The 14,550-nt window shown below is 35.7% G+C and overlaps 1 protein-coding gene across 1 annotated transcript in view; it reads right to left on the reverse strand.

The window, feature by feature from the left end:
• The window catches only part of LOC132115865 (partitioning defective 3 homolog), a 471,004-nt gene that overhangs the window by 254,358 nt on the left and 202,096 nt on the right, over positions 1 to 14,550 (reverse strand). Inside the window, exon 5 of the mRNA XM_059524256.1 lies at positions 9,932 to 10,069. Within this exon, the coding sequence (XP_059380239.1) occupies positions 9,932 to 10,069 (138 nt within the window). The remainder of the gene's footprint in view (positions 1 to 9,931; positions 10,070 to 14,550) is intronic.

Below are 14,550 nucleotides of genomic sequence, written 5' to 3' on the forward strand. Positions count from 1 at the left end.
AAACAAGACAGAGTGTGAGAACGCAGAATCCTCCAGCCACAAAACCAATCTGCTCTTGCTCTGTCAGGAAGATGAAACGCAGAGGCGCTCTGTACTGTTTCACCAGGATGTGAGGTAAATCTATAACTCAGACAATCTCCGGTAACCTTCTGCACTGACGGAAAAGAGAGTTTTGATGAAGGGTGGTTTACTGTTTGGGCAGTAAATACAACAATTAATTAGCTTCTGTAGAAGTGGAGTAAACCTAACAATTACTCCCAGTATGTGCCACGGACATGAAAGATACCTTGTCGGTTTAATTTACCTAGACTGTGGAAGCCTGCCACAGTTTTATAATGTTTCACTTCGCATAAAAGCATAAAAGTTCACTATAGCACTGTTTTTGCCCCATTGTTTTTGTCAACACATTTATCAATCGAATTACAAATGAAAACACATTGGCGTAGGGAACTTAAATTGCAGTAAATAGACAGTTGTGCTGCATGTTTCAGAGTGAAGAGAGGGACCATGTTCGTTTACACATGAGCAGATCCAATGTTTTGAGTTTAATGTGAATTTGGGAATGCAACATGTGCCAGTTACACAGTTACTTTCAAATTTTCACACAATTTTTGTGGACAGTGGATTACAGAATTTGAAAAAACTATAATATAAAATAAAAGCTTGATGATTTAGCACTTACAATTAAGACATAAGTATTGTAGTTTTACCGCTGTGAAAAAATATACTCAAACAGCTATTATTATTATTTCCTTTTATTATTATTATTATTTCTTTTATTATTATTATTTATTTTTTTATTATTAATATTTATTTTTAACAGAGCACCTGCATTACAATAGTACAATATATGAAATCAATGCAGTCTTTTTTTTGGTCACTGAAAGAGGTCTGAACTCTTAATATTAGTGCACCAGATCAATGCATTTGTAAAATGTACAAAAACATTTAATTAGTGACACTTTATTTTAAGGTGTCCTTGTTACAGTGTAATTACACATTTAAGCACCGAGTAATATCAATTAACTACATGTACTTACTATATGGTTAGGGCTAGGATTTGGGTTTGGCTTGGGGTTACTTGCATGTAATTACGCATAATCTATTGTAATTATAAAAGTATATGTATCATGTGTAACAAGGACACCTTAAAATAAAGTGTTACCTAATCAGTATCAGTATCAGTAAAAGCATTTTTCCCCCAACAGCAGTGTCTGAGTAAATGTGAATATAATTGTTGTGAGCATACGAATGCATTTTCTGGAAAATATTGCATTAAATTTTTGCATCTTTCTTGAGTATCAACTTCTGAAAGATGCATTATTTATCATATATGTTTTGAAAACATCTGTTAATGTCAGTCTAACAGGGCATGCTTCAGTGATGTATTGCAGATATTCAAACACTTCAAAAATTAAAATGTGCCCATCGAATTGACATACTGGGAGCTCATGATTCATTTCTAATACTGCATATCTAAAATCTATACCATTAAATATCAAATTTTTTCAGGTGCACTCTGCTGGTTTTGTTCATTACACCCATTCAGCATTGTTCACGTTCAAAACTGAACTTCAATAGCAACTTGACATTAGTAACCTCCATTACCTGAATTAGACTGAACTTACACAATGATGGACAATGAAAACCACAAAAACTTGTACAAGAAGTTCTGAAGACATTTTTACAACATACAAAAAAACTAAATTACAGTTAAATAACACCTTGTCCACTTTCATTACATAGAAATGACTAGTAGAAAATTGCACTTAAGAATAAATCATTGATTTGCCAGCCTTTTGCAGTTCTTCTGAGAAAGAGTAATTCTTGGAAAATGTCAAATTTATTACACAAAAATGGCATTCTATCTCCATAATCCATATCAAAAGTCCAGCTAAAGTGTAATATTGGTCACTTAGAGAGCTTTATTCCGGGTTAACCTAATTCACATGATCTTATAGTGCTGTATGGATAAAATGAACAGATACTGAAGCTGGACTTCCACTCTCTTGAATAATGATGCATTCGATGATGAAATTCTCAAATCCAGTCTCTCTTGTTCCAGAATAAGGAGACCTTATGACCTTTCCGCACTTTGCATTACCCACAAAACCACAGCCGAAGACTCATGCTGCCCTCTTCCTGCCCAGATGGGTCATCTCTAATTCATCACTAGGGAGAGGAACGTTTTAAAAATGAAAAAGGAAATGCCATTCACACAATCCCCAATGGAAAGGTGCAGCAGCACCTCGCTGTTAGAACACCAGGTGGGAATGTGAGAGACTGACACGTCAGGATGCAATTAAAAACATTGGGAACAAATCTGGAACACAATATGAGGGTTCTAGTGTAATATACAACATTTTGCTGACGCAAAACAAGCACTGCTTTGTGAAAGACAGCAAAGCTTGTATTGATTGTTGGAACGGAACGTCATTTTCAGGAGAGCATCCGAAGTGCTGATGAAGGTTTGCTTCACTGCTGTGGTGTTATTCGTAGTGCTCTTTGAAGAGCACCTGCACAGTTGGGCTCTTTGAATCAACATTGAGCCTTAAAATGCATTTCTTCTGCCTCTCAAGCTGTTGTACATTCAACTAAATGGAAGGCTAAAAACACTCGGACATTCCTTACCTCTACATTACTTGTATTCCTTTCATAGAAAGGTGCTGTGTCTATAAGGAATATAAGGAGTGTTGTATATGTGATGTAATCATTGGATATTGTACAATTAAAAGAAAAAAGAAAAGACTCCATGTGGCATATTCTGCACAAAAACTAACACAAGAGTGACATGATTTAACAAACTCTATGTACAACTTCCCCATTAACAATCAGTGACCAACACAATTTCCAATGATGTGCAGTATATGGAAATTGTACAAAAAATGAATAACAAAATTAAATAATTTGTACATATATATATATATATTTTTTTTTAATTTTCCTAAAATACTTTTTTTATCCTAAAAAAGTATCACATGTTCTGAAAAAATATTAAGCAGCAGAATTGTTTCCAACTTTGATAATGAATCATCATATTAGAATGATTTCTAAAGGATCATGTGATAATGATCCTAAAAATTCAGCTTTGCATCACAGAAATAAATGATCATTTAAAGTATAATACATTTAAAAACAATTATTTTAAATTGTAATAATATATCACAATATTACATTTTGTTCTGTATTTTTGATCAAATAAATGCAGGCTTGATGAGCAGAAGAAACTTCTTTCAAAAACATTAAAAATAATAATGTTTCCAAACTTTTGGTCTGTACTGTATATAAACAACATGAAAATCAACATGTCCACAAAAGGACAAGGTAACACTGATACAGCTAAATGTAGGCCCATTTAAAGCATCTAGAAATCTTTTATTTTAATACACTCAAATATTTACTTTAAATAATAATGTATATAATATACTATAGGTCTTTCCAATAATGGTTAAGCTGTTCATAAAATATTATCACAGTATATTACAATTATGAATCAAGACTACTTCAATTTTTTTCCCCCATCTGAATTATTGACTGTATTACACTTTCATTTGAGCAGAATATCTCAAAATATCTCAAATGTTGGTGGTTACCAACGTACACATTTGCCAGTATTCTGAGCTCATTAGAGCTTTTTCAGCTGTGTGCACATGCCAGGTTGAGAAGACTGAGTAACCACTAAGCAAATGTGTCATTTTTTTGAAAAATAAAAAAATTAGGAAGATTTTACCACAACTACAATCTGGGAAATTACAATGAAAAGTCAACAATGATGCTTAAACCAAGAGAAGCAAAAAATTTTATCACGATTAAAATACTGTTTACCATGCATCACTTCAATATAAAAAATTATATTGTAGTGATGCATTTTGATTGATGCAATTTAAGCTCAACAGAGTAAAACATTTACAAAAAGTTTTCTACTATCGGTTTGCTTTGGAAAAAGATTATACCAGAGATCAATTTTTAGCTGAAATACATAGGTGATACAGAGGTCTAACGCCTGTTTCACACATACTCCATCTGCAGTGCGTTTGCAGTCTGTGTGCGTTACATATGTGGTACAGAAGCAGTACGGAGGCCACAAACTCAACATTTGTCCATTATTTTGTTTTCAAATCATGTATTTAAAAAAAAAATACTTTTTCAGCATTGTGATACTCTTTTATCACATTACAGTAACAATTTCAATAGACATTTGTTTAAACTCAATAAATATAAACAGTGAAATAATCATGGATTTGACTTCTAGATTTTTATAATAAGTTGTTCAAGCAAGCAGCAACACATTTAAACACAACATTTAGCCTACTTTTTTTGTAGGCTATCACAAATATTTAAATTTAAATCTCACCACTGACAGAAACAGTCGAATCTTGTGCATTTTGCATTTAAATCTTTATTACAAGCAATCTCACGGGTCTTAAGGAACTTTGTTTTTCTGCCTCCATAAAAGTGCATATTTTGTTGCCTTGTTTATCTAAAAGTGCAGTGCAATTTCTAAGTTTCAGTTCCAAAAACTGTTCTAATGCGACACGTGACCAAGCGCACTATGACGCACACTATACGCACAGGGATTGATTCACACGGACCGTTGTTCAATGTTCAGGAAGCACAACATAGTGCGTGATACATTATGCCGGAGAGTAAAGATGTTCATAAACGGCAAACAATGTCTAAAGTTTGGCATTCTTAAAAGAGAAGAGAACAAGGTGCAATGTGTCTACTGCAAAGTAGACCTGGCATTCCACAGCAGAACCGAAAACATCCACTCCATGCTGTTTCACCAAGTGTCACTGAAACAAGGTAATGTAGCCTAAGCCTATACATTGATGTTCGCTGATTTTAATCCCATACTGTATTTGTAGCGATGTCATGATGCGGTTTGACTAGATATGATGTATAGCTTTGATGTTTTTTTAGTAGTAAACGTATTCACGTTCAATTGCAAGAGAGAATAGCCTAAAAAAAAGAACACCTTCAGACACACACACGCATGCACCCTCGTCTCTCTCACGCGCCAGTCAGACCAGTCACGGAAATGCATCACATATGCTTAAACTTGTATGTAGCCACACAACAATAATTTCAGCATGCATTCACTGTATACACCGGGACGTGATGTTGTGATGTGATTTTTCGAACAGATGCTTCACCTAAAATGCACCGCATTTCAAGTGATGCAAGCCAAATGCAGCGTTCTAATCAAAATGAATATATAAATTTCTGCCATACCAAACTGCAATGAAGCAACTGGTCTGTCTGGGGCGTCACTCTTCCTCACGCACGGCACGCGTGCACACACAAAAACACACACACACACACACACAAACACACACACACACAGGTTGCTAGGTTACCATACCAAATAGGCTTACCCCAGAAATTATATATTATTTGTTAGTAGCCTAATGGTAAATGCTGCAGGTGTAGAAATCTACATAAAACAGATATTTCCAATACCTCTGTTTTTGGTTGTTGTTGTTTTTTATAAAAGCCAAATGCTTGATCATTTTACAGCCACATAATTTTCGTTATGCATTATTTGTTTTGGTTGTTTAAAAACACACACAAAAAAATATCAGATAAATCGATTAATCGATAGATTAAGTGCTAGATTAATTGATTACAAAAAGAATCAATAGCTGCAGCCCTAGTAGAAACCACTCATTGCTTCAATGCATCTCCTGACTGCATTATTATTTCTAAAATAGGGGCTTCATGGAGTGTGTATACATGGTTATAAGTATAACAGTTTATATTCCATTAATTTAGGGAAATTAACAAGTGTCTTAGCCCTCAAGGGACTATTTGGCCAACCAGCTTATTCCTGCTCGATCCGTATATTGTAATATATGTTGAATTCTGACACTGACAACCTTTGAATTAAGTTGACAGTAAGTAATAAACAGTATTGAGCATTGAGTAGTTGATTATTGTTTATTTTTCCTTACCACATTTTTTAATAGTTGTTTAATGATTTTAATTGAATCAGAAAATTTCTAATGATTCCTGACCCTAAACATAATTAATATAATGTCATATACTATGTATTTCAATGAAATTAACTGTTATTTAATGACTGACACTGAGTGACCCTGTTAACATTGTGTTGCATCATTCAACTTTAATTTTGAGGCCTCGTTCTTAACTGTTCAAGTCTCCAAAGTAATTTAAGTGATTAGTTATTTCAAATAAGTGATTAGTTATTTCAAAGTTTTCTGTTGCAGGTATGGTAGTGTCTGTTCATCATGTTTACTTATGTTTTTCATAGAAAAGAAGAGAAAGCAACAAAAAGTGATTTGAAATGAAAGAAATGTCTCCTGGCGAGTTGTTTATAATGCATACTTTGGCATGCCTGACATGGTAAATAAAGAGAAAATAGCCAAGCTTAATTAAGTAGCATACTTAAGGTCTATAAAAAAGCCACAACATTATGCAAATAGAATGGAGGCTATATCGAACTGAGCCGGATGTGAAGAGGAAGGCAGCTAAACAATTAGAGCCAATAAAAGTAAAGTGGAAATGAAAGATTAAATGGATATTTAAGATGGCAATAAAGACATAATTACTGAGAACTTTGTAATGAGCCAGTAAAGGCAACTGTCATATCTATGAGACAGACTGAGTGCATATAAAACATGAAGACGTTCTTGACTTGTGACTAGGGCTTGCATAGACTAGTCGAGTAGTCGAGTGATCGACTAGTTCAACCACTAGTTGTCGCTGTCGGAAACAATCGACTACTCAAGCATGCATTAACCATAATGTGTACAAAGAGATTGCAAGTACGACGTGAATTTTAGGATTACAATATTGCGTGTAGTTGTTACTTTCTATGACCTTATCTATGTTGCATGTAAAATTAAAATATATAAATAGGGGTGTGCCTGAAGCTGAATACCTTATTCCGAATGGCACGGATAATGGCTTAAAAAATGAATAACAGACAAGGAATAATTCTGCCTGAATACTCGGCTGAGGCTGGCACAGTCCGGAGTTTGCTAGATAACAGGTGAGTGAGGGGATCAACGCAATATTATACAACAGAACTCTAAAGTTACGAGTGTGAAGTGAATGAATGTAAACTTTATGAGTGAAAAGAGCGCAAATCAAACACAGCATTGTTGTTGTCTCTCCGTGCATCTCTCGGAAATCAGAGCTTGGCAAGAATAATATCACCTATAATAATACATCATACACGTTCTATTGTATATATTTAAAAGGCAATGCTTTAAAGCTTAGGCTACGATCTGATATGAATGAATGGAATAAGCACAGCGCTCACAAATCAAACAGCCGCGCTGCGCATCTCAGTCTCTCAAAAACCAAAGCAGTTCTAGCAGGCTAATAATCAGCTTCAATACGGATACATTTTCTACTTGTCCTACATGTTCGCATATTTATCTTTTGCTATTTTGCGCAGCACACACACATTTGTTTAGTGAAGTTCTTTAAACATTAAGACTTGCTTAAAGAGCAATGTGCGCATTGAATTGATTCAGTTGTGTTCAAATGATCACTAAACGTTTCTCAACACATCTCTCTGCTTGCATGATAAAAATTATTTTAGAAATGAATCATTATTTTATTTTAACACAGCATACTTGTTCAGTGAAAACTATGAAAAATAAAGATAGCCATAACGGTCTTATCAAGTACTGTACGACGTTGTATCCGAATATAGAGACGTAAAATGTTGTGATTGTTACAGACACAAAAACAAATACTGGCTGTTTCATGAAAATTTAAATATGTAATGTCATAATAGTTTTGACAATTTATATATGTAATTGTTGCATAAGGCTATGAATTAATAAGCATTTATTGATAAAAAAAAAAAAAAAACGATTTAATGTCTTTTCATTTACAGTAGCATGAACCACAAGCAGTCGAGTAACTCGAGTATTTTATTAATAAAAAATCGACTAGTAGAAATCAGTAGTCGTGCAACCCCTACTTGTGACATCCTTGTGTATCTATGGCGCAGTACAATATTAAACAAACTACTCAAAAATGTTTGCACACCGCAGTACTGCAAACTGACAGACAAAATGACAACAACAAAACCATAAACATACCGTTACCAAACATTACAAGATCATGCATTACTTGTAAACATATTCATATGACATATCTTTACAGTAATAAACTTAAGAGGTTTTGAGTTGCAGTCATTGACTCAAAGCAGTTTGATTCATACAAATTTTTATTAGTATGATTTTAAAACTAAAATTCCTTTCACGCCTTTATGTCATTCCAAATAAGCAATGACAACATTTTAGGTGAAAAATCATTAAAATCATGTCATTATTTATTCTTTTTATAAATAATAGGTTAACAAATTATTACTAAGAAAGGGAGTTGAACTATAAGCTACACTAGCTATGGGTGCATGATTATGACAAAAAATAATAAATTGACGATTATTCCATTGGAAATTGTAATTGTGATTATTAATTATAATTATCACAATTTACAATAAATTATGTTTATACCATTGTTTGATGCAACTGCATGCCACATTTTTTATATAAAAATAAATAAGCTGAAAAGACTTTAACTGAAAAACATTTAGTGCTTTTCTATTGTATTAAGCCTCAAATGTTTCAAATACATCGGATTGGTTTCTTCAAATTATAAAAAAATATGAATGGTATTATAATGTTATACTAAAACTAAAATTACAATAATGGGGAAAAACCCTTAAGATAACATGTAGAAAGAAATAAAATGCATCTTAGGCATGCGCAATAACATAAGTGGACTTTGAATTATTAATTGCCGCTTTGAACGATTAGGTAATTGCGGCATCCATAATTGTAATTGCGATTAGAAATTCGATTAACTGTAGAGCCCTAACACTAGCTTCAACCTACTATGTGTGTGTGTGTGTTAATGTGCTTGAATAGCAACAGGACCTCTTCATCTGTCTTGAAATCTGTCTGTCACTTCAAATAACCACTTCCTGCTAAGAGAGAAAATGAGGGGAAAGGGGCTGGAAACAGGCAAGGAGTAATGAGAAAAGAGGTGCTACGACCGCATACCTTGAGAAATAGAAAGAGAAAGAGAAAAAGCAAGTAAGAGCGATGCGAGGTGGGCAACAGACTGGGGGGTCAGGCTAAGCTGTAATAGACTGAAGCTCAAATGAATGAGTCTGTCAGGTTGAGCCCAGGCCTTGACTGACTGCTCCTTTCAACCCACCAGCAGCCCAACATCCAACCCGGAGGCTCCTCCATGCAAGACGGCTTCCCTAATGATGATGCACGACTCTCAGTGCCACGGGCCCTTGAGATGGAGGTGATGGGGGTTCTTTGTGAGCCAACTCAAGCTTTTGGGGAATGAGAAGCAGCGACCACCTGAATTGCAAACAAGAAGCCGAAACCTCTGTCACAGTTGTTTCAATGGGCCAAAGAAAGAGAAGCGGGGGAAAGAGTGAAATGGATGCAGGCGGTTCAAGAAAATCAATTGGGAAAATTAATAAGTGAATTCCCCACAGCACACCGGGCGCCTCAAACATCTCAATCTCCTTCCTCACCTCTTTCTTTTATTTCTCTCCTCTGAGCGAGAGGGAAAAGAATTCAAAACACCTCCCACACTGCTTGAGATGGTTCCACCAATACATTGACAAAAGAGCTGAATTTCAAAGATACTCAGCATCCACTTCTATGGAGACTGTGGCCCTCATTTTGTAAGGTTAGTGAAATCCTCATCCAACAACGTGGGTGTTGTTTTCTAGTATTTTTCTCTCTCTGAAATCCTTTTTTACTATGTGCTATATTCAATAATCTCCCCTTGACTAGTGAATCCAATTTTAACTCAAACAAAAATCCCCAATAAAAAACTACACAAGTTTATAGATCAGCGCAGTTTACTGGAGTTAAGAGGCAATTAGGAGCTGGGTATATACGGATGAGTTCTTGAAAAATACCTGCTCTTGACGCTCAAGCCATCGATCTACCATAGGATGGTTGGCACTGAGGGAGGAGCGAGCGTTTTCTCTCTGAAACTGGGTGGCCCAGGGGACAACATCACGAGGCAAGCTGCGATACACTTCCAGACCCTTACCCTGGAAAACACAACGAGGGTGATGAAAGAGGATGTTTACACCTGGTTTTTTTCACCCAATAATGTAAAACTCTTCAACATAGGCTCACTTGAAAAACATCCCTCTACCTACATTTTGGCAAAATAATTCACTATATTTTCCAGTTGAAATTAATACTAAAATCTTTCATTCCTATACAAATTATGAGAAAAAGGGCAGATTACCGATTAATATACACTTATATTCACATGGTTCCTTGCACAATACTATGTTATGACAGGGCACCAGACTGCGAATAAACAGTTGCATTATCCAACCATTTTTCAACCTGGTGCGGCAAATATTTTTTAAGAGGTCCCACTGGTGTGACTGTAAAATTTTTATATAATTATATTTAAAATTAATGCAGAGGCAATTTCGTTAATGGCGTATCCAATCAGTCTTTTTCGCTTCCCCTCCTCAGCTGTTCTATCATCCTTTCAGGTATACCTGGTCACTCAGATTATCAAAGCGCGGTAAAACCCTTGTCTCACTGACTTTTGCTGCTCATGATGATGAAGCAGTCTATTACGTCATATTTTAGCAAATATGCCTCAACATCTAAAGACAGTACCTTAGCCGAAGAAACAACGGCAGTTCCAGACAAAGAACAAGAAAAAGAGCAGGCGAGTAAAGGTTGTTGGTGTGCTTTTTAATTAAGAATAACAATAAATCCATTTATTGTTTTAGTCTTAAAAAGTGAAAGGTGTGTAGATGTACGTACAGTACACGTAAGCAAAACAGACAATTATCTCTTCTGGTAAAACGTGACAATGATTGCAAATTTGAAATTGAATAAGCGCCTAAATATATCCCGGCTTATAACATGGCAAAAGAGAAAAAAAATCGTTCCCAAAATCACAAATAATACTAGCAATTAAAAAGAACGGATTGAATGTTAACCTCTTTCGTTTCCTTATAACTATAAACTAAAATAAAAGTTCATCAGCATGCATTGATTAATCCCATGTTGTAGTGCAAAAAATTGTAATAACAAACAATACTGTGACCAAATCTTGCAACCAGCTGATAAAGTTAGTCGCAAAAGAGTGACCAGTGGGAAGAATGAGTCGTGGACCCTTGTAAGACCTAAAACACTTTTACCATAGTGCATGATTTGTAAACAAACACATTTTCATGTTTGCATCACATAACCCAACTCCATATGTATGCCTTCTGTGAAATAGTAAAATTGCTCGGTAGTCTACCCGGTAAAGCATTACATTTGCATTGTGCTTACATATGGATCCTGTGAAACATGAATCACTAGAAGCAAAATAAAATGGTGTGGTAGCTACACCAAATGTGCTTTTATCTCACAATTGATTTTATTAACACTATAAGTTATTACTATTAGTATCCTTTTAGCTCCGCTCATAGGGCATTTAATTTCCAAAACGCTGCAATATGTACTATACAACAACAATTGTTACTTTCATATTAATTAGTTTCTTTAAAAAACGAATACATTTTACCACCACTCTAACGTTCGGGAACACAGGAACACAGGAGACGAGAGATCCAAAAGCAGTGTGGGTTTTAATGGGTAATCCAAAATCAGAATCCAACAAGCAGGGGGTCAAAACCAAAAATCAATCCAAAACAAACAAACAGGAACAGGAACAGGAACAGGAACTAGAAACTAGGAATGCGAGGAAACTGGGTGACTTAAAGTAAGGACTCCATGAAAACACGGAACAGACACCGTGACACACTCACTGAACATTTCACTTTAAAAGTGCTGCAAAACATGCAAGAAGCAACTTAATGTAATTTTGCAGATATGTCACCAGAAACCTTTTTTTTCTTCCAGTGAGCCTTGGTTGACTTATTTTCTCCTGTGGGACACACATTGTAGTCCAAACAACATAGGCCCAATAGAATTTTTTTTTAAGCAAGAAACTACTTTAGCAATAAAAAAAAAGCTTAGTTATTACACAAATTGGGTTTTACTGATATTGAGAGCAGTTTACCTAAATATGTACAGTAGTGTCTAATATAGTTATAGCTTACTGAAACTGTTCTCCAGATTAGAATCACTGTGCTTAGGAAAGCTCATCTTGGATCAGAGCCCCACAATGATATCATTCAGGCCACCTAAATTTAGAGGGCACGCTAATTTCCTTTCTCAGTAATAAGGAGCTCCATTACAAGCTACTAATTCACACCGCGTTTCTAATGTTACGCTGCATGTTTTCACAGAGGTGAAATCAAACGCCCTCTAGTAATGGAGCTCAAGTCAAACATTAATTTGAAGAGTTTTTAGAGCAAACCTAAAACAGATTATCCTATGACACAGGGGGGTTTAGCCTAGATAGCCTACTGAGCACCATTGCTCCTGCCTAAAGACCTAGTCTGAAAAATGTGGAAGAAGAAAAAGAGTTTCCTGTTATAGCATGTGCCAGATCACAATCGGACACCAGACAAATGTGTTTCCATACAGTGAAGTTATTTTGATGTTCCTACATGGCAAGTAATCTATATAGATAATTCTGACATTAAACAGCAGGACAAGGATGAGGAGGAAGAGACACAGCAAGGAACATGAAGACCAGCAGGTCAAATGCCAAAATGATGGTGAAGAATTTAAAAGATCATTAAAAGATCTTTAAAAGATTATGAATCATGCATTTTAAATTGTTAATTTAAAAGATGTTTTTTTGTTTGTTTGTTTGTTTGTTTGTTGTTTGTTTGTTTGTTTTTTGCTTTAATTTATTTTGGACAGTTATTGACACATAGACAATAAATTCTTGACAACTGTATTTTTTTTTAATCGGGAGTCGCAAAAGTTTAAATATATACAAGAAAAGCCATAGAGTTTTGGAGAATGACAGTTCTCTGCATTCATATGCCTGAAGGCAAAATGCAGAAATAATAAATTTCTCCTTAGCACCCGCTATTCTTACTTCAAGGTGAAATAACACCTTTCTGTTCATTTTACCAATTCACTGCTACTAAAATTGAGCGAATTTATATTCACCCCAACACTTACTGTCATCTGACAGTATCACCCAAAAACAGACCTTCCAAGCACCTCAAGCTTTTCTCATGATATCACAAAAACAACAACCAATAAATAAATGATCCAGTGCAGAACGAAAGATAAAAATAACAGCTTAATTCTTCTGCTCTGCTGAAATGAGAGTGTGGTGTTTGGATTATGGAAGAAACCGACAAGCAAAGTGCTTTTAAACAGGATTACTAGTGAACGCCATGAGATGTGCTAATCTCATCGCGGGTTGTGGTGTCACATTCTGAGTACTCCATCTTTTCTCGCTCCTTCCCCTTTCCCCCTCTTTTAATTTGGAATATTGCTGTTTCAAAGTACTGAAGGCTTGTCATTGCTGCAAAAGAGCAGCCATTTTACAAAGATAATTGGGCTCTTTTTCTTTGGCTGCCCCAGGGAAGCTAGGGAGGAAAACACAAAATGTGCCACTTTTTGATTCATTTAAAGCCAAAGGCACTGACCATCGCAATGAGGCCTGAATCAAGAGGGAAGCCACAAACAAAGGACCCAGATCCCATTCTTCTTACAGCAAAGACATATGGTTCCAGAACCAAGAGAGTTCCAGGTCAACAACAAACAGTGGCAAAAGGCATTGAGAAAATCTCAAGATGAATGAGACGGAGCAAATGGAAGTCACTTCTTACAAGTTGCCCTAAAAATGCTCCAGTTGGTGCTTCAGGTTTGTAAAAAAGAAATGTGAAAAAATAATGTGCTCATAAGAATTTCCAAAAGTACATAAACAAATCTACATCAGATTTAAGTAGTTATGAACACTGCGATAAAAAAGATAGATGGATGGATGGATTTCTGGATGCGTAGGAATATGATGTATGATAGATAAGTAGAACAATGGGTGGAAAGATGGATGTATGGGTGGATGGATTTCTGGATGGGTAGGAAAATTATGAATGGATGGATGGATAAGAAGAACAATGGGTGGATGGATGGATAAGTAGAACAATGGATGGATGGATGGATGGATGGCTGGCTGGCTGGCTGGCTGGCTGGATGGATAGGTTGGTGGGGGGGTGGTTGATGAATTTCTGGATGGGTAGGAAAACGATGGATGGATGGATAAGAAGAACAATGGGTGGAAATATGGATGGATGGATAAGTAGAACAATGGGTGAAAGGATGGATGGATGGATGGTGGATGAGTGGGTGGATGGATTTTGAATTTCTGGACGTGTAGGAAAACGATGTATCGATGGATACGAAGAACAATGCATAGACAGATGGATGGATGGGTAGGAAAAATGACGTATGGATGGATAAGTAGAACAATGGGTGAAAAGATAGATGGATGGGTAGGAAAAATTATGAATGAATGGATGGATGGATGGATGGGAGATGGATGGATGGATGGATGGATGGCTGGCTGGACGATAGGTTGGTGGGGGGATGGTTGATGAATTTCTGGATGGGTAGGAAAACGATGGATGGATGGATAAGAAGA

Source organism: Carassius carassius, chromosome 35 (genome assembly GCF_963082965.1).
Source record: "Carassius carassius chromosome 35, fCarCar2.1, whole genome shotgun sequence".
Taxonomy (NCBI): domain Eukaryota; kingdom Metazoa; phylum Chordata; class Actinopteri; order Cypriniformes; family Cyprinidae; genus Carassius; species Carassius carassius.